General features: G+C 46.4%; 2 protein-coding genes and 1 long non-coding RNA gene across 7 annotated transcripts; 2 read left to right on the top strand and 1 right to left on the bottom strand.

Moving 5' to 3' along the window:
* The first annotated feature begins 116 nt into the window (after positions 1 to 116).
* cacul1 (CDK2 associated cullin domain 1) lies at positions 117 to 3,137 on the top strand. 2 transcript variants are annotated; one of them, XM_028423319.1, is made up of 8 exons: positions 268 to 574; positions 709 to 835; positions 1,947 to 2,049; positions 2,117 to 2,212; positions 2,297 to 2,399; positions 2,550 to 2,639; positions 2,734 to 2,872; positions 3,000 to 3,039. In XM_028423319.1, exons 1-8 carry the CDS (start codon positions 268 to 270, stop codon positions 3,037 to 3,039), a joined length of 1,005 nt encoding a protein of 334 aa, XP_028279120.1. The 2 variants fall into 2 exon arrangements, with proteins under 2 accessions (XP_028279119.1, XP_028279120.1); XM_028423318.1 differs by having other exon boundaries at positions 117 to 574; positions 2,297 to 2,639; positions 3,000 to 3,137.
* On the bottom strand, positions 2,510 to 7,422 carry LOC114447191 (uncharacterized). Its single transcript, XR_003671816.1, has 4 exons — positions 7,287 to 7,422; positions 4,616 to 4,782; positions 2,981 to 3,170; positions 2,510 to 2,650 (listed from the first exon to the last, which is right to left on the bottom strand). It is a non-coding gene; the product is annotated as an uncharacterized LOC114447191 (long non-coding RNA).
* mypn (myopalladin) lies at positions 5,472 to 19,040 on the top strand. 4 transcript variants are annotated; one of them, XM_028423314.1, is made up of 21 exons: positions 5,475 to 5,727; positions 7,223 to 8,338; positions 10,475 to 10,650; positions 10,726 to 10,777; positions 10,884 to 11,283; positions 11,355 to 11,429; positions 11,509 to 11,650; positions 11,786 to 11,809; positions 12,138 to 12,254; positions 12,340 to 13,120; positions 13,717 to 14,784; positions 14,857 to 14,989; positions 15,488 to 15,565; positions 16,245 to 16,466; positions 16,546 to 16,695; positions 16,772 to 16,851; positions 17,020 to 17,146; positions 17,235 to 17,442; positions 17,527 to 17,692; positions 18,481 to 18,614; positions 18,709 to 19,040. In XM_028423314.1, the coding sequence occupies exons 2-21, from the start codon at positions 7,227 to 7,229 to the stop codon at positions 18,885 to 18,887; spliced, it is 5,424 nt and encodes a 1,807-aa protein (XP_028279115.1). In that variant the 5' UTR covers positions 5,475 to 5,727; positions 7,223 to 7,226; the 3' UTR covers positions 18,888 to 19,040. The 4 variants fall into 4 exon arrangements, with proteins under 4 accessions (XP_028279114.1, XP_028279113.1, XP_028279116.1 ...); XM_028423312.1 differs by having other exon boundaries at positions 5,473 to 5,727; positions 17,235 to 17,692; XM_028423315.1 differs by lacking the exon at positions 15,488 to 15,565 and having other exon boundaries at positions 5,474 to 5,727.
* The last annotated feature ends 793 nt before the right edge of the window (positions 19,041 to 19,833 follow it).

Genomic DNA, 19,833 nt, shown 5'->3' with positions numbered 1-19,833 from the left:
TAATAATCGTTAGTCCTTAATTTGGTTTTTATACCTATAGACTCATAAAACAAGCCCTGGAAACGGTTTTCGCTTCTAGTGTTTGGAACTACATTACCCAGCGTTCACTCTGTGCCGCACCGCGATACTACATGTCGCAAATATTCAGCTAACAACAGCAAAACCGTGATGGACACCAGCGAAGACGCCTGACAGTTGCCTTTATCCTTGAAATGTTTATCCAGTGAAGTGAAGCCAGGCTTCGCCTCAAAGGATCGACAGGGAAACATGGAGGCCATGGAGGATGACAGTTTGGTCTTTAAAGACGACCCCAATCACAACTATTGTGCCAGCGGCAGCAGTAAAGTCCAGCCGTATCTTAGCAGCCAGCTGTCTGATGAAACGTCGGTCCCGCAGCCCGTGTGTAGCACGGGAGGAGAACCGGGGGCTCGACTTGGGAAGCGGTGGTCCGGCGGGTCAAAGTTCATGGACTCGGACACAGGCAGCGACAGCAGCGAAGTCAGCGAGGGCGACTGCGCGGCTCAACCCGCCGCTGCTGAGGGAACGTTCAGCCTCGACTCTACGTCCAAGTTCCGTAAGTTCACCCGAAGGGGCCTTAAATCCAGATCAGTTCGGCCTCTGCGCTCATCTGAGCGTGGACACTGATGCTGCACGCAGTGTTGTCCTCCAGGACTCGTTTCAGACCTGCTGTCTCCCCCCCCCCTACAGTGCTGAATGCAATGGCAGTAGAAGACTACCGGAACAACCACTGGCCCAACCTGGAGAAGGCGATAGACCGCCTGCTGATCCAGAACCCCTCGGACCACATCTCAGTGTCTTACGCACAGATATACGGGTAAGACAACACACCTGAAGACCTGAAGAGGGGCACTGTGGTCTGCTGTGTGTGGCCTTCACAAGCCTGCAAAATACATTCACATGTTAACAAGTGTGTAATTTAGAAGCTTGGGTGAGTCTTGAGATGGGATTTGAGGGTTGGAGGGGGTCAGTGGTACTGAGGTTCTGGGGTAGAACGTTCCAGAGTCTTGGAGCAGAGCAGCTGAATGCTCTAAACCAGTTGGAGAGGAGGAAGAGGACTGAGGAAGGCCCGAGTGTACAGGAGGGTGTGTATGGATGCAGGAGAGGGGTGGAGGTGCTGGGTTATGAAGGTGAGGAGCAGAAACTTAAAGTCAGTTCATGAGTGGACCAGGAGCCAGTGAAGGGACGGACCAATGAGAAGAGGACTATAGGAATCTATACAGGAAGTGAGCTGGCATGTCTAAAAGAAACAAGCGGCAGCCTTCAGGGCTCAGACTTGAAGCCCATGCGAGTGTCAAAAACTTGTAGTTCACGCTGCAACCACTGGGGGCTGGCTCCAAAAGTGATTTCCCATAGACTCCAATGTTAAAATGGCCGACTTCAGAGCAGAAATGAACATGTTTACAGCCTGGTACAAAAATGATAAGTTCCCTTCTAGTGTCAGTTGTCAGTTGTGGATTTTTTTTTACAACTCACTTGTTTTAATTGTATTCAGACTTAAAATTCCGCATAATTATCAGCGTTGCCTCTTGAGCGACAGACGGTTGACGTATCACAGCGTGAGTTTCCTGCTTCCACGATCGCCCGCCCCCCTAAACTCCGCTTGTGCTCCCTCTCTTCGTCTATATTTGGAACTTTGGCGGACGTGATGCTGCCAACATGGCGCGGGCAGAGCGTCCCGGAGCCTCCCACCGAGCCTCAAAACGGCTCTTCAGAAACAAACGGGTGACATCACGGAAGCTCTGTCCATAGTTTTTACTGTCAATGAAAAGAGGGACTTTGAGAATTTTACATTTAACATTTAAAGGACCAGTGTGTATAATTTAGTGGCATCTAGTGGTGAGATTATGAATGACACAAACACCTCTGCTACTCTCAGGAAGTTAAGACGCATAAACAAATACTCTGTATTCTGTATTTTTCCATAGTTACATCTACAAGTGTGTGTGCCAGCAGCACTCCGAGCTGCTCTACAGTGACCTGACATCAAAAATAATAGCTCACCTGGAGAAGGTTTCCAGCCATCTACAGGTAAACATGGAGGTTTGCTGTTTACAGCAGAAACTGCACAAATAACACAAACGTTACTGTTGTGCAGGCCAGCCCTCCCGAGGACCTCATCGAGAACTTCAACGTTGCATTGACTCAATACACAGCTTCTCTTCAGTGTATAGTTCCTGTATTTATATACTTGGTAAGCACTTCTTTTAGTCTAATATAAGGTTTAGTCTGTCTGTTATCTGCATTTACTTCTCATTTCATCGCTTGCTTTTTTCAGAACAAGTTCTACATCGAGTCGAAGCTGAACAGAGACCTCAGGGAGGACCTGATGAAGCTGTTCGCTGATCATGTGGCAGAAAAACACGTCAGCGCGCTCATGCGTGAGTGCATCACTTCTATTCTTTCAGCCATATTTGACTTTGACTACAATAAGTTAGACGTTTATAATGTAACAAATAACGTGTGTAATTACTCACATCATTGCGTAGCCCCTCGCTATCACATCACTGTGGCTCTCCCGCTCTTTCCAGCTCTTCTCATCAAAGCTCACTCCATGCCCTTCCAAGTGCAGCCATCCACAATGGCCAATGTGGTTAAAGGTCTCTACAGCCTGCGACCAGGTGAGCGGCATCTATAAAGACGGAAATAAAACACATGTAACGGTTAATTTCATGTCCCCACCTGATGCACTGATTTTGGATTTTTCTGTCTCAGAGTGGGCCCAGCTGGCCCCGGCTCTCTTCTCGGGGTTCATTCCTCAGATTAACCCTCCTGCTGAGGAGTCTCTGCTCGACGACTACGCCGCTCATGACCAGAAGCTGCAGATGGAGCTCTCCATGAACGGGTTTCCACGGTCAGCTTTCCGAGACCGCTAACATTGGCTCACTAGCACCTACAGAGCGGTGTTAATGCCATGATATGATCTGCAGCTAGCTGGTTAGCATGTATTTAAGACACACACCCTGTGCTTGTTTTCCCAGAGGTGACCAGTCTCGCAAACGTGCCAGCGAGGACTCCTGATGTCAGGACCCGGCGTCGTAGGAAGCAGGACTGTTACTGTGCCTCCTCCATCTCTTATCACACGTCGCCTCGCTGCAGTAGCTACAACCTTTACCATGTGTCATCTCTCTCATCCTGAGGTCAGAAAAACACTGTGAACAACAAAGAGAACATGATGCTGAGCAGAAGCTTAATCTTACTGCACTAAAGAAAAGCACACAGACTTCCTTCATGGTGCTCTCCTCCTCTGACTATGATGCATCCAGACGGACTTCTTCCTGCTCTGTGCCTTCATATTGTCGTTTGGATACCCTGACTATGGACAGGCTGACGATGGGTAATTCATTCCTAACCTTTAACTTGGAAGTGTCTTGTGTTGTTTTGATAGACGGGGCTAATTTCTATTGCTGCTAATAATAATAATGTCCTTACTGTGGGACACCACAGAGCTCTTTATTTCACCCACCGTGTGTGTCACCCAAGTCCTCGACCTCAACTATGATTCTCTTCTTGTTGCCTTTACTGTGTCGGTATACCAGATTGTATTTCCCAGTAATGCCAAAGAGGATTGCAGTAGTTTTTTTTTGTTCTTTACTTTGTATAGAATTAACTGGATTCAACCAGGTGTTGTTCGAATCTTCCAACTCACTGAGCCATTTTATTATTATTATTATTATTTTTAATACTAACACGTTTTGAGCTTTGCTGGCGTGCAGTGCAGGACGTCACACACCAAGTGCCCGGAAAGTTTAGACAACCACTTCCTAACTTTACTTCACCATGCATAAATTGTCTCACGATATATAAACACAAAGCAAACCAGATGCAAAGATGCATCACACACATCAGGGGTTAATCAGGGGTGTCAAACTTGGTTGATTGGTAAAAAAAATCTGTAAAATGTGATGCCAGTCTTGTTGTTTGCCATCAGATCCTGTCGGACGTTCTGAGGATAATCACTGTTGTGCCATGTGCATCAAGTCTCTCCCTCTTTGAGGAGACTCGCTGCTGTCTGGATGCTGCAGCTACATAGCGTCAGAAGGTTGTGGTGATGATCAAGATTTAAGTTTTAGGCCAACAATAGTATAAATTATCACACTGTGACAGCTCAGCTGAAGCTCACACATCATGTGCTGTCAGATTCTGATCAATCACTTGACATGTGGATCACTATTATTTGTGTGGGGGGTCCATGGATGTTGACAGCGGCCAGTTCAGTGGAAAATTGCTGGAAGTTTAAATCTGTTTGAAAAATGAAAATGTTACAGTTAAAGCAAATTATACGATGTTTTGGACATGAGGTGGTGGTCTTGAGTTTTGACACCTGTGCATTAAATGATTCGTGTTTGCGGCCCAGTGTCAGAAAATGTAGCACGATTAATTTTCGGCATGATCCCCTCCTCATCATTGTGTTCTTGTGTTCTCCTGGTGGACGAGCTCGCCTCTTGTTGTTCATTTATTTCCATAGCTGTCGGTCAAGACCTGCGTCCAGGTTGTCCTCACTGATATGGAGACTGGCTTTCTCTACATTCATGACTCTGCTTGTCATCAGGCTTGCAGCCAGCTGGCATCTTTATTTGTAGTGTGTTGTGGATACCTGCGTGCTCCTGGGAGATACGCAGCTCTGTGTCTCTGAGCAATGCTTGTTGACATGACCGTCCTCCCAGGACAGGGGTCATCTTCCAGACTCTTGTCTGCCACATCTGAATCCACTTCTTGCTTGTGATCCTGAGGCTGAGGTGGAGGATGACTGCAGGAAGGCTGCTGTTGATGCAGAAGAAAACAAAAGTTACTGCGTGATTGCTCAACTTGACCTGCATGTAATGAGGCTGCATCTTTATCAAGCTTCAAGCTTCGTTCACGGCCTCGTCGGTCAGCTTGGTCACACACTTTTCTCACAGGTGCATTTATGTTTACTTGAATAGAAATATTAATACAAGCCGTTACACTGTTTTAAGTGTAATTAGACGCTCAGGCTCGCTTTGTTTTCTTGTATCGTCTTTCAAATAAACTGATTTTTATTAATCATTGGTCACAGGGCACAGAAATAATCACATTTTGCAATTTATAATCTCGTCAACAGTAGAGGGAATCATTACAGAAGCCAAACACTGGACATACTAAGCTACTAATCTTTTTTTTTGCAGAAATTCTCCATGTTTAAACAACTGTGAATAAAGTTCCAGAAATCTGATGCAGTTTTATCAATAAAATCCTTCATGCCGGATGATTTACTCCCTCCCGTTTGTTTAATTATCTCAGTGTTAACATTCCTGTGTGTGTGTGTGTGTGTGTGTGAGAGAGAGGGGGAGGTTCAGCGAGGGGTTCTAATTCTGTAGGCCGGAGGTCTCTGACGGACCACAGGAGGAGGAATCCCTTTACAGCACGCCCCCACCGGCCAATGAGGAGGGACGCCACCCAGACACATGGGCCAGGCCGCCCCCCAAAATAACCTGCGACTACCGCACTGACAAATGTTGCTACTTTTACTGCTGACAGGTTACCGTAGCTACTCGGCTCTGCATTTTTCCTGTAAACTTCCAAGGTTAACTCTGAACGAGAGAACCGGGAAGGCTGGGCAGCTGCCGGTGCTGGAAGATTTTCCCAGGTGGCACCAACCGGAAGACTGGAATCTCCCTCTGTGAGCACAGGTGCACTCCTGAGGATTTACCAGTCCTTCACAGGGGGCCAGCTGGGTTTATTCTGAAGGTAAAACACACCACCCCCTAATCTAATTGTTCTCAGCGTCCTGCAGACCATTGTTTGGCATCAGCCCTTTAAAAAATCTCTTGACACCGAGCCTCTGGCAGGCATGTGTCTATTTCTGTGTGAATGCTGTTTAATTGAATTATATGAACCTTCCTGCCTGGATGTGTGCTGCCCGGGCCCTGTTGTTCATCTGTGTGTTGTCTCTCACTCATAATTATAGTCCTGTTTGTGTAATTTGATTAATGACTGATCAAAATCCTGATAACAAGGGCCCAGAGGATGAGGAGGAGTTTTTTTTGTGTTGATTTTCTTCATGTAAACCGACCCCTCGCTATTATTAGATATGACTTGGTGGGCTTGGAGCCTGTTTGCAAAGGATTAATGTACACAACAGCTGCAGCTTCAGGTCTGTTGGAAGGGCACTGCTGTCTCTTAATTGCACTGATTTGAGTGTCAGTAGCATATGTGTGCCCTATCTCATGTCTGTATTCAATAACTTGCTCATGCCTAGTGTCAAAAAGTTGTGCAAAGTCTTACACGTCATTTAAGTGTTGGACAGAAATCCTGACTGTATCCCGTCAGGTTTGGTGTCAGCGCATGAACCTGATACCCTGTGGAAGGTTGAATTTAGGCTAAAATAAAAAGCTATATTTAACACTTATCCGCCTGCTTCTAACCACAGTCTCTGTCTTCATGTTCGGTCTGAGGGCCAAATATTTCACAGGATTGTTTCAACATAACCTCCAGTGATATATTAATATCTGAGGCGTCTTTATTTACTGACGTCTTACTAAATGTTCCTGAGTAGAGATCAAAACAAGATTGTGTTTAATTTATTTATCTGACTTTTGAGCATTAGTACTGCTAAGACAAGTGTCAAAGTACAAGAGTGTTGTACTCATCAGAAAATAGTAAATATCTCAGTTTTACATGTCTGCCGGAAAATTAACAAAACTAAATTTATAATCAACCTAATGACTAATTATTTAATCTGTCTCCACATGTTTCCGGATTGTGCCGTTCTTTTCAGGGAAGCGGATTCAAATTAAACTGGAAAATGCATCAAAGTGAGCTTCCAATGCAAATATTCATAATAAAAATGTCAAAAAATTTGTCCCTAAGATTTAGTTTAGTAACAAGTGAAACACTTCATGCACAAATTACTTTGAATGAATGTGGTTTTCAAACAGTATGATGTTGTATGTGTTTGCCTCTTTAAATACAAATGGCAGTAGGACATTGTTTTTCCCCCACAGCCTGAAATGTGTGTGGAAAAAATAGAAATAATATTAACCATCACGTGTGCTGCACATTGTTTGGTCTGTGTTTGGTTGGTGTGCTAACAAGCTGTATACTGTGCTAATAATGCTAACAGGCTAATCTGCAGATACACCAAGTGTGCAAGTAACCACACAGAGGTATTGATATTTTGACACAGCTGAAGAACAAACAGGTGCTGGACCGTGTTGTTACAGCTATCTTGTGTTCATTTCAGCGACATGCAACAGAGCAACATCGACCAGCCTCCGTCACTGTCTCAGTTCCTAAGGGAGAGCTACCTATCAGAGGCCAGAGCCCAGCAGCGCCACAGCGAGATGAGCCGCTCCGACGCCTCCTCCTCACGCCTTCAGATCTACGGGTCACTCAAAGGCAAACCTGAGGACTCTGTGAGCCACGGTGACCCCCAGTTCCCCGACCTGTCAGCCTTCCTCAGCCAGGAGGAGCTGGATAAGAGCGTGAACCTGGCCCGCCAGGCCATCGGACATGATCCTCGTGAGGAGAGGGCAGAGGTCAAGGCCTCCGTCACACCGCTGATCCCCTCCAGCGTCTCCTCTGCCTCCGTTTCCTCCTCCACACCTTCTTCTACTCCCTTCTCCAACCCTGCTCCTCCTTCAGCTGCACCCACAACTGTGCCCTTCACTCAGCTCGCCCCCGACTTTAGAGAACTGCCAGCAGCACACACAAACTTCACAGCCGACAGAAAGATGCACAAAGCGTCCTCGCAGCAGGACAACATGGTCAGAAACAGCGGGGACTCCACTGAAGGATTCCACAATGACAACAAGGCAGCAAGGAACGTCCCGTACGGCCCGGAGACTCAGTCCAAGAAGGAGTTCCTCAACAAGGCAGCTGACTTCATTGAGGAGCTCTCCTCTCTCTTTAAGGCCAACAGTTCCAAGCGGGTACGACCGAGAGCCTGCAAAGCCCACAGGAGCAGGATCCAGAACAAGAACCAGAACGATGGGGTGGTTTATCCCCTCAGCTCTGACAGCAGGGAACGTGCCGTCCTGCCTGAGGAGGTGGAGATGGAGAGGCCCAGCCCTGCTGTCAGCCACCAGCCAATGGTCCAGCAGGACTCTGAGTCTGCACACGAGGAGTTTCAGGACTGCAGGATTACTGAGGAGCAGCAATACAATTCTGTGCCACAGGAGGAGGAAGAGGAGGAGGAGGAGGAGGCTCAGAGCTTCACCTTGACAGAGACTCCGTACCCGGCTGAGTCTGTGTGTGAGCCTCCTCATTTCATCCAGAAACTGAAAAGCAGGGAGGTGGCGGAGGGCAGCAAGGTCCAGTTAGACTGCATCGTCAGAGGGTTCCCTGCTCCTGAAGTCCGGTAAGGAAACGTCTTCAGTTCTCTGATGTTAAGTTTTGAGATTAACATGAAACAGTGAAGATTAAAGCAGTGTGCTGTGGGGTTGTGTCAGTGAGCTCCCAGCTCCATTCCCTTGTTTGTTCAGTGGTGTATGATAAACAATTAAATTTAATTTAGTTTGAAAAAACTAACCACAACAATAAAAATAAACAAAACATTGATTACATTTTTGTTTATTATAATTTGATCATTTATCTATATTTCTGTCACACTACATTGTGGAGCTCGGGATTATTCATGATCTCTATTCTTTAAATTGATGATGTTTCGAATGTTTTTGACACAACTATTGATTTAAACGACCTCGTACCTGCTGCACAGTGTTTGGCGTTTGTTTTACCGGCTGTGTGTGGTGTCGCGGTGACACTGAACGCAGTGTTTCTTTAGCAGCCTTTGGTTGAATGATGCAGTGTTTGTTGAGGCACCCAGACAGAGGTGACATGTGATGATAGCCAACAGCTGATTCTGAATGGTACGAGTGTGTGTTTGTGTGTGTGTGTGTGTGTGTGTGTGTGTGTGTGTGTGTGTGGTCACATTAAATTCTGTTTTTTTTTTTTTAAACAAACACAGATTATTCTTTAATATATATAAATACAATATGGGAGCATTTACAGCTCCTGTTGCTTTCAGATGTTTGTATCAGAGGACAGCAGGACTAACAAATGTTTGTGACAGTTTTGTTGTGTCTGTGTTTTAAAACACTAGCTGGACTTTAAAGTGACGACACAAACAGACTTTAAACGGTGAAGTTGATGTGTCGGACTGTATGCTGGGCATGCTGTTGTTAGCTGCTAACTTATACTTGTCCGTGGAGAATGTAGCTCTCGGCCATTTTTAGCCCGGACTGGCAGCGTGGCCTGTGGTGGTGTCTGATAATGGAAGCAGACAGAAGCATGAAACAGTCTGGAAAGATGATGCACATGTTTTTGCTGGATGGATCTCTTTATATGGTTGGCTGTTGGGGCCTCCTGCTGTCTTAGAGCATCTGTGTTCATGTGTGTGTTTTATGTTGTATTTTATGAACGCAGAACACTTTTCATTTACTTTAATGTGACATTTGTGGCTGATGTTTCACCGCCGTGTTGTGTCTCCGGTGTGTCAGCACAGAAAGCTTTGTGCGTGCTCCAGGTCTATGTTTAGCATTGTGCGTATGAGGTTGTGTCAGCCAGTCAGAGATCCCAGGCAACAGAGGGAATCTCCTCTCTGCTTCTGATCTCAAGGGGGAGTGGGGTTGGGGGGGGGGCTCAGACAGGTGCAGCGAGCCGGGTCTTTGCCTCACAAACATCCCACCTCCCCTCCAACTCATGCTTTCAATTTAGACCCTTACTCATTAGAGATAACATGGCAGCACATTCCAGCAACAATCATACTGGACTGTAAACTGCTTTTGGAGGTGGGAAACAGTCAAGTAGATAAAGTATATCCTTGCTGACGGGATCTGATTTATGACATGACACAGAGAACTATATCTGTTTGTTTAGTGGTTGGATTTAATAAAGGACTGAGGCCTCATCTTCCCAAAATAGATGCACACTGACTCAGAGGCTGCCATGTTTGTGGCTGGTCAGGGTAAGGAAGAAGGTTCACAACCAAAATATAAACTGTCGTCACCTGCAGCTCCAGAGAATTATAATATCAGCCGGACGGGACATTTATTCCTAATTCACCAACATGTACAATGTACATTTAATTACCGATTACCGGCTTTAGGATCTTGTTCACTCATTGTAATGCACTTTAGATGAGCTGCTTTGTGATCCTTACCTCAACAACATGGAGAAGCTTTCACACTGGCACCACATAAGCTGCTGTTGCTTCTTGTCTTACAGGGAAAGGGATAGGGCTTGCTCATCAAAACGTTTTCCTCTCGGCCTGCATAACTCTGCCGGATGGCACCGAGCCAGAAACAGTATTAGGGAACTGGGAATGAGAGCACAGGGCAGCAGCTCCTCTGAAACGGTGTCAGAGGGTTAACAGGAGGCAAAAAACAGAACTGTGTAAAGACGGAGAATCTTAAAATATCTGAGTGTTTAGTGACATATAATTACACTGCAGGTAGTTTTCATGTCAAGATGCTTTCTCTGTGGTTAATTTCAGCTGGTTTTGTGAGGGTAAGGAGCTGGAGAACAGCCCTGACATCCAGATCATCACCAGCGGTGAGCTGCACTCTCTCATCATCGCAGAGGCGTTCGAGGAGGACACTGGACGGTACTCCTGCTTTGCGTCTAACTTCTACGGCACTGACTCCACGTCAGCCGAGATCTACGTCGAAGGTGATTCTCTCGTTCTGTTATGTCGTCGTACAACAGTGATATGTCACTACTGATGCTCACCTTTTGACCCCTTAGGTGCCTCCTCTTCAGATTCGGAGGGGGAGCAGCACCTTGAACGTGTAGCCCAGTGAGTTGTCATTATGAACATCCACAATCAAAGAGAGATCTCATAGTGTGCAATCACTCCATCACTGATCCTCATCTGCTCTTCCTTCTTTCTATGATTCTCAAAGGCTGCAAAAGAAACAACCTAAGTCATCCCCATCTTTACCTCCACCATCAAGCCAAACTTTCTCTGAGGAAGACTCTGCATCCTCCCAACCTGCAGCTGAAGACCCAGCCGAGGAGCTCACCTCCCGAACGACTAACCAAACAGTCCCAGAACCTCTACTTCCTGTGCACACATCTTCAGCTGTGCTCCCCGTCCCAGAGCTCCCCAAAGTGTCTGTGACGTCCACAGCACAGCCTGCTCAGGAGGCGGCAGTGTTGCCTGTGCAGGTGTTTCCTGCTTCATCGGATGATACAGAGCCTACAGAGGAGGGGTCAGAGTCCGTCCCCATCATTCCCACACCTCAGCCGGTGCAGACAGCTGTATCACTGCCTTTAAATTCAACACAGACACTCCAATCAGAGGTAGAACAACTCAAAAGCATCCATCTGCCGAGGTTCCTGCTTCATATTATCTAACCTTTTTTCATCTTTAGAGTCAAACTTTCACCTACAACTATCAACACGGACTAAACGGGCTGCCTGTCATGGCTGCCCCTGTCTTCACTAAGGTAGGAGTCATTCTCAAAACCACTGCTGCTGTATGGGTTAAACTGTGTGTTTACAGCACGGCTGGTCCTGTCCCACCAGAGCCTGCAAGACCTCCAAGCATCAGAGGGCCAGCTGGTGGTGCTAGAGTGCCGTGTGAAAGGGGTGCCGTCCCCTCGAGTGGACTGGTACCGAGAAGGAAAACTCATCGAGGACTCTCCTGATTTCAGAATCCTGCAGAAAAGTAAGCTGCTGACAGACTGAGTAAACTGCTCTCATTCACATAAACTCTTTTACGTCATTTTATTGATGTTAAAAGTTCTAAGCTTAGGGACATGTGCTCTGCTCTGTTTCCAATTTATACATGTTTCTGTTTCAGAACCCAGATCTCCGGCTGAAGCAGGTACGTATTTCACTCGCTCCTCTTCTGTCAATAACACACCACAGCAGCTGCACACGATGCTGCTGTGTGTACATGTTACTCTGTCGAAGTGTTTATAGTCCCTGGCTGAGGGTTCTGCTCCTCTTCTGTACATAAGCCAGGGCTGCTTTTCCCCTGTCTCTGGACCATATAAGGTAGCCTCTCATCCTGTGTTGAACCACCATGGCAGATCACTTCAACCTGGCTCAGCTGCACATTGACTCTCAGATCCAGTGATACAAAGAAACCTCACTGATGAGCATGTCACATTTTAGAATATAAAAAAATGTGTTTTTTCTTTTATCTTCAGAGGAAATATGCACTTTGGTGATTGCTGAGGTCTTTACTGAGGATTCGGGGATGTTTACTTGTACCGCAAACAACAAGTATGGAACCGTGTCCAGCACGGCTGCTCTGAAGGTCAAAGGTAACGCCGTGCTTTCACGTCACAAAAATGACGATCATGTTCTTATCTATGCACTGAAACTGTGATTCTCTCCGGTTCTCTTCAGGAAATGGCAGCAACAGCAACCACATGAGGCCTTTCAGCAATTTGGTGGTGGAGCCCAGTCGAACTCAAGACCTTCCCCCATCAGCCCCTGCTCTAATCCCCCAACCAGAGTTTACTGTGACCAGCAGCATCAAGCCCCACTCCAGCACCATTCGCCTGGACCCCCTCATCTCTAGCACCTTACGCCTGGACCCTTTAAACACCAGCACCCTCCGTCTGGACCCAAACAGCTCCAGCATGCTGCGTCCAGACCCCCTCCGCATCAGCCTGCCCAATCTGGAACCCTCCAGTCTGACCAGCACCTCCAGTCTAAACTCTCACAGTATCAGCACCCCAAACTTAGATCCCCTCCGCCTCTACCAGAACCCTCCTGGATGTAGTGCAGCACGTCCAGAACCACAGAGTTCCAGTCAGATTCTCTCATACCCAAAACCCTTCATCCCTCCACCCGCAGCTGAAACCTCCGCTGGACAGGAAGCATCCAAACCACCAGCACCACTGCCTGAGCCAACCCCCAAAGTTAAAGGTACTCCAAACCATCAGAACGGGAGCTCAATAGTGGTGCCCCTGCCTGACCCCCCTCCTAACTCCTGCCTGAAGACGGGCACCCTGTCAAACCACAGGGACTCACGCTCTGGCTCCAGAGTCGGTCTGCGTGTGCACTTCAAACTGCCAGAGGAGGAGGAAGACGAACAAAGTAACGCATCCAGTCACTCTGAGGAGGACATCACCCAGGCGGCATTCAGCAAAGAACCACCACCTGTGCTGGCTAAACCCAAACTGTGAGTAGACACATTCAGATGTTTGTCCACAGTTATTAAATACTTGTGAAAAGTCTGCGCCCTCAGAGGAGGACTCTGTGTCCTCACTTTGCTCTGTACTGAAGTGAGCTTGATGGGCTGTATAAACAAAAGCAGTGGAGGAGGGCGGTCCCTCCTCCACTGGCTCAGACAGCAGCTGCAATCATTTGGATTCATATTTGAATACGTGCAGGCTTCAAATGTGGACCTTCCGACTCTCTAAAACCAAGGATGGCATTTTTTATTTGTAAGTTGATTCCGTGCTTTTATATTCATCAGATAATTCTTTAATTAAATCTTAATTGCTGTTAATTTTTATGGGACATCAGCGAATGAAAACAATATGATAAATGGGAGAATTGTCCTTTAAAGTTTGCTGTAAGTGATTAATTAGTAGCAAGCATCCTGCTTAGAATGACGTCTACAGTTTTTATCGTCCTGTTTGGCGGCCCCTCGTTGGTAGTCCATAAAAGGGCAGAGTAGTCCTCATGCTGACTTTGGCCTGATCCTGCTGTGAGGACTCTGAGTCTCCCTGATCTTCACCATGTTTAGTTGTTTTCATTTTGTTTGATCGACAGGGACCCAGCTCAGCTCCAGCTTCTCCACAATCAGGTCCTCATGGAACAGCAGCAGGAGACCGAACCTCACACCCACGTCCATCCTCCATCCCACCCCCAATTCCAGAGCCAGATCCAACCTGAGGTCCAAACCGCCCCCGAAGGTCCACTGTGGTCTCCCAGGATGCACCGTGAGCCACCACCTTTCCAGTCGTACCTTAAAACAACCACGGCCGCGCAGCAGACACCCCACCCTGCCCCGCTGATATCTGCCCCTCCTCCAGCTCCCTCCCTGACCTCTGCTCCAGCTCCCACCTTTTCGCATCAGCTCAACACCTCTCCTGCTCTTTCGGCTTTGAGCTCTCCTCCTTCTATTCCTCAGTTTCAGACCTTGCCTCCACCTGCTCCACAGCTGAGCACAGCTCCCTCTATCAGTTTAAACCCAATCAACACCATCCATGCCTCCCACCTCAACTTGTCCCCTGCAGCTCTTGCCAGAACTGCACCAATGCCTCAGTTCTGTGCGCCTCCTGCACCAAAGCTCAGCACCATCCCAACAGACTCCACCCCGACCTTACAGCAGATAACATCTCCGGCTCCGCTGCTGAGGAGCACCCACGCCTCCCTCATGAACCTCAGTGCCATCTCCCACACCTTCAACTACACCCGGCCCAAAGAGTTCATAGCTGCTCAGACCTTCTCACCGGTCAGAAGTCCTTCCCCAACAGAATCCCCCGTCCCTCTGCTCCAAGAGCTGGCTGCTGAGTTAAACTCCTCCGCCGCCAGCTCTCCAACTCTCCCACCATTCTCCCCACCACCCAGGATCTTCCCCACCAGGGTGCTCAGGTCTCCAACCAGCCCCCCGTCCCTTGTGTCCTCGCCCACACCAGGGTCAGCACCATTCCTCAACAGCATGTTTTCCATACGAGCCCAGTCGCCCCCACAGGCCTCCTCCCCCACCTCTAGCAGCTCCACTCCAAGCCCAATTCAAAACCCTGTAGCCTTCCTCAGCTCCGTCCTGCCCTCTCTGACCCCGAGCCAACCCACCAACTCAATGGGCCTGCCCAAGGGAGCTCCAAGGGTACAAGGGTACGCCTCTCTTTGACAAATCTCATTGGTCTGTGACCTGTCCTTCTCATTTTCACCCATTTGTCGCTTCAGGCTACAGAAGAAGGTGCAAAAGGTCCATGTCCAGTCGACCGAGTACATCCGTGACAGCAAAGAGCTTCTCCTCCAGGACATCGAGAAGAAGCTTCGCTTTAAAGACGATACTCCACATTTCACACATCAGCAGGTAGCTTCTGCAGCTCTGTTCAGTTCCTCTTCCTGTCTGCGTCAGGATTTATCTCAGCCCAAAAGATAGATCCACTGGTTTTATATATATATATATATATATATATATATATATATATATATATAGTATATATACATACCAGTAATGTTTATTTTTTACTAACCACCTGTTACAATCTAGTTAATTTTAGTGACTGCTGCATTCTTTCATGCTGTATACATGTGTATTCTGTATACATTCTGAGATGATTGTCCCTTTATAGATATTTTATTTTAAAAAACACTCAGACTGACTCAGAGGCAATGATCCGAGCAGCATCCATCATTTCCTCCCCCCACAGTCATTCATTCATTCATACAATCATCGTTGTGTGTAGTGTAACACCACACCAGCATGCTAAATAATAACCACAGCCTGTGTGTTATTCCATCCGCATTATGTTTGTATGTACAGTTTGTGTGTCCTTGGTGTTCATCATCCATCCCTATCCTCTCATAGAAGCTGAGTAATGAGGGGAAAACAGCGAGCAGACCCCTTGGACCAAACATTCCTGCTACTGTCATTAACTATGACGAGGTACAAGGATCTTCACAAACACTGCTTTGCTCGAGGCTGTATCTGACTTATTACAGGCCAGAGACCACGAACCTGACTGTATATAAATACCAAGGTTAATTAATACGTCTAATCAAGCATTCGAGCTTCCGTTAACTAATACAACCTGCACGAAATAATCAAAATTAAAGGTTTAAATTCATTCAGCTAATGACATGTAATGTTTAAGATTTCCAAGATTATCTTATCTTCACACTGAAGCCTGCAGCCCTTCTGATTTAATGCAGATTTTTGGGTCCCTTATGGAGACAGACAGGAAGTAAGGAGGAGAGAGAGACATACTTCACACTCTAATGATTGTCTCATTGTTTCAGGAGATTAAATAAATAAGCTCCAAAATGGTTTTTAATATGAATTAAAGTGTTTAAAGTATATAGTTTAACTTCATCTCATCCTCCTCTGTTCTCTGTTTTACCCTCTGCCTTATTTTGTTTGGCTGGATGAGCAAAACCAACCAGGAAAGATTCTGTCAGATAGACAGTGCATGATCCTAACGGTCAAGTGGTTTAAAGGCACAATCCGTAGCTTTTTCGTTTGTATTGTGGATTGTTACTTTAACACCACTGTTGTGACTTGGTTTAAAAAAAAAAAAAAAAAAGTCTGTTGAGACTGCTTTTACGTGCTGTTTTTTCTTCTCCAGGAGTACAAAGTGTCCAATTTTGAGCAAAGATTAATGAGTGAGATTGAGTTCCGTCTGGAGCGAACGCCGGTGGAGGAGTCAGACGATGAGGTGCAGCATGATGACGTCCCCACGGGAAAATGCATCGCACCCATATTTGACAAGAAACTGAAGAACTACAAGGCGATCGAGGGAGTGCCCGTCACCTTCTCCTGTAAAATAGTGGGGATCCCACTTCCAAAGGTGAGAGGGTGAGAGGACCTCTGCTGCACAAGTATGATCACTTTCATCTCTCACACTCCACGTGTGTGTCTCTCACCAGGTTTACTGGTTCAAGGATGGCAAGCAGATCTTGAGGAAGAACGTCCATTATAGAAAGATCAGAGAGGGAGATGGGACCTGTGCTCTACACATAGAGTCCACAACCAGTGATGATGACGGCAACTACACCATCATGGCAGCTAATCCACAGGTTTGTTATCCTGATCCCAGTACCTTCTCTACAGCTGCTTGAGCTGATTTCTTTTCTCATTTCTATTGATCATTAGGGACGAATCAGCTGCTCGGGTCATTTGATAATCCAAACAGGAGCTCCCCGAAACAGACTGACACCTATTCACTCTCAGAGGTGAGCCGGCCTGAGTGTGCAATGTGATCTGTGGAGGTAAGAAGGATCCCTCTACAGCACAAGGAAACAGCCAGTTATTGATTTTTCTCCCTGAAATCTTGGTACTGATGTCTACCGCTGACAAAGGGATGGTGTGTGATATGAAAAATGCTCTGCTCACCTGCTCAGGGTGCGGGCCCGCATCCAGGAAGTTGAAGGTGAACAAACCCAGGAGCGTTTTTTCCGACCTCACTTCCTCCAGGCCCCAGGGGACATGTTGGCTCACGAGGGCAGATTGTGCAGACTGGACTGTAAGGTGTGGTGTCCTGTCCTGCTTTAAAATCCAGTCAGATTCCTTTTTTTTTTTCCTCCTCGCCCTACTGTCGGCTGTTTTTGTTTTCCAGGTGAGCGGTCTACCAAACCCAGAGCTGATGTGGTTGGTGAACGGAAGGCCGATCTATCCTGACATGTACCACAAGATGCTGGTGCGGGAGAACGGCGTCCATTCCCTGGTCATCGACCCCCTGACGCAGAATGACGCTGGCACATACACGTGCATCGCAAGCAACAAAGCAGGACAGAGCTCCTTTAGCCTGGAACTGACAGTTGTTGGTAAGAATCAAACACGACCAATGACTGATTATAGCTCAAACACCACGTTCCCTAATTCTAGTTGGATGTTTCATTCATGTTCAGAGAAGGAGAAGAAGCACCCGCCTCAGTTCATAGAGAAGCTGCAGAACATGGGGATTCCTGAGGGGACTCCGGTGAGGCTGGAGTGTCGCGTGGTGGGTATGCCTGCTCCCATCATCTTCTGGAAGAAAGACAACGAGACCATTCCTAAAACAAAGGACAGAATCAGGTTAGTAGGAGTCTCGCTCTATTTGTCCTACAGCCTGCAGAGTTACAGTATGTGAGCAAAAGTAACCATGTGCAGCTTTAGTGGAATCTGATCTGCAGTTTGTGATCACTGTCATTACTGATTGACTGTCCACAATTAATCAGTCAATGTATTCTGACATTTTATGGACAAACCAGTGGAAAATGTCCTGAAAATGTTCCTGTTTCCAGACTTCCAAACCTCCATTCATTGACTATTGTTGCAACTTTAGAGCAGATAATGAGGATTTAGATGATACCTGTGTGTGTTTGTTGGCTTTCTGCTTCAACATGAAAGCTCAAAGAACTTCCCAGTTCGAAGTGGAAGAACTTGCCATCCTTCATCAGACCTGACAAATGCTTAATGGGCTGGACAGGGAACCAGAAACATGGAGGCCAGCAAACGCAAATGGTGGCTGGGTGTCCATACTTCCAAAATTATTTCAGAACCGCCTCCCCATAAATATAACAGAATAAAAAGGTGCTCAAAGCACCAAAAAGATACACCAGAAACCAAGTCGTGGCTTTTTCCAGTCAATGTCAAAAGACAATTCACGGCATTTTTTTCTTTTGGAGAGCACTCACCATCCAAACTGGCAAATATCTCCAAAGTCTGCTGCTCACATCACAACAATCTCCACAGTTAACAGCTCTGCATTCCACAGAAAAGACAGGAATAGAAACTTCAGTGTTTATACCAACCTCACAGCCATCCAAACTTTTGTTTAATCTACTCTCTTCATTTCTTTCTCCACTTTATGTTGATGGCAGCATGACCCAGGATGCCACGGGATACGTGTGCCTCCTCATCCAGCCAACAACAAAAGATGACGCTGGCTGGTACACGGTGTCAGCAAAAAATGAGGCTGGAATCATATCTTGTACCTGCAGACTTGATATCTATGGTAAATATTCAGCATAGCTGCAGCTTTATTGAGAAGTCTTTTTTTCAGAACCTCAGTCCATTTAGTAACGCTGGCCAACTTGCTGCACCTTCAGCACAGTGGCATCAGAGCGTCCCGGCGCCCATGAAGAAAGCTCCGCGAACAGGCAGCCGTTACGCCGCTCTGGCCGGCCAGGGGCTCGACATCAAGTCGACCTTCCCCACGTCAGACACCAGCCCCATCCTGTTCTCCAGCTCCCCTCCAGAGGCCGTGCTGGAGAGCGAGGAGCTGTGACATTGCTGGCACCCTGAGCAGATTTTGTGTGATGCATTTGAAGTGATACGTTCAGATTAGAATGGTAAAGATTTACTGTGTTAAAGATATCAGCACTGATAGTGGGTTTGTCACCATTCCTATTTACTCAAGTCATATGAAAAGTGTTTCACAAGATACAGATTTGCAAAGTCTTAGCTCATGAGCCGCCATATTGTTTTCTGAATGATTCATCTGTTTGGGACTTTGAGGTTTCTGAGTGTTGGTTGTGTTCTTAACTGTTCACTAAATGGTTCTTTTTACTGCTAATCACACATACCTGCATTGGTCGCCAGAGTTTCTTTTAAACGTTTTATGAAAAGTAGTTTTTGTTAATTAGTCATCAGAGATAGTTTAGAGGATTGTAATAGACATCTGAATGTCTGAATGGCTCCAGCTGCGTGGGACTCTTTCTACATTAAACAAACACTGGTCACATTTGTTTTGCACCATTTTGTTCACGTGCATGCACGGTGAAGCCTCGAGGAGTCTGAAAACACTTTATTTCTGACGAGTTCATGATTTTTTTTTTTTGTCTCTCTCCTTAATGAGATGTTTGTGTTAACACATGCTGTTGGCTTCGCTTTAGAAAAACAACAACTAATTTCAAAGTCAGACGTTTGAAAGCACATATTCATCTGATGTAAAGTTGCACATTGTAAAATAGTTTTGTCCTTCTCAGAATAAAGTTATATTTATTCAAACTGAGTGGTTCATTTTGCAGCGATACATCCTGGAGCTTGTTTTGACTGTGCTGTAATCAGAGCCCTATTAGCTTAAACTGATGCCAAATTCATTACAAATAGAAAACCTCAGAAGCCAATTAAGCATTGCTAATCAGTCCAATTAGAGTGAATGAAAGTTCAAATAGGCATAAAATTACATTCACCTTATGTGACCTAATTATACTCACAGCCTCATCTGACCA

The sequence above is a fragment of the Parambassis ranga genome, chromosome 15 (assembly GCF_900634625.1).
Source record: "Parambassis ranga chromosome 15, fParRan2.1, whole genome shotgun sequence".
Taxonomy (NCBI): domain Eukaryota; kingdom Metazoa; phylum Chordata; class Actinopteri; family Ambassidae; genus Parambassis; species Parambassis ranga.
The sequence above is the reverse complement of the archived record's forward strand: the minus strand, read 5'-3'. Positions and strand labels throughout refer to the sequence as shown.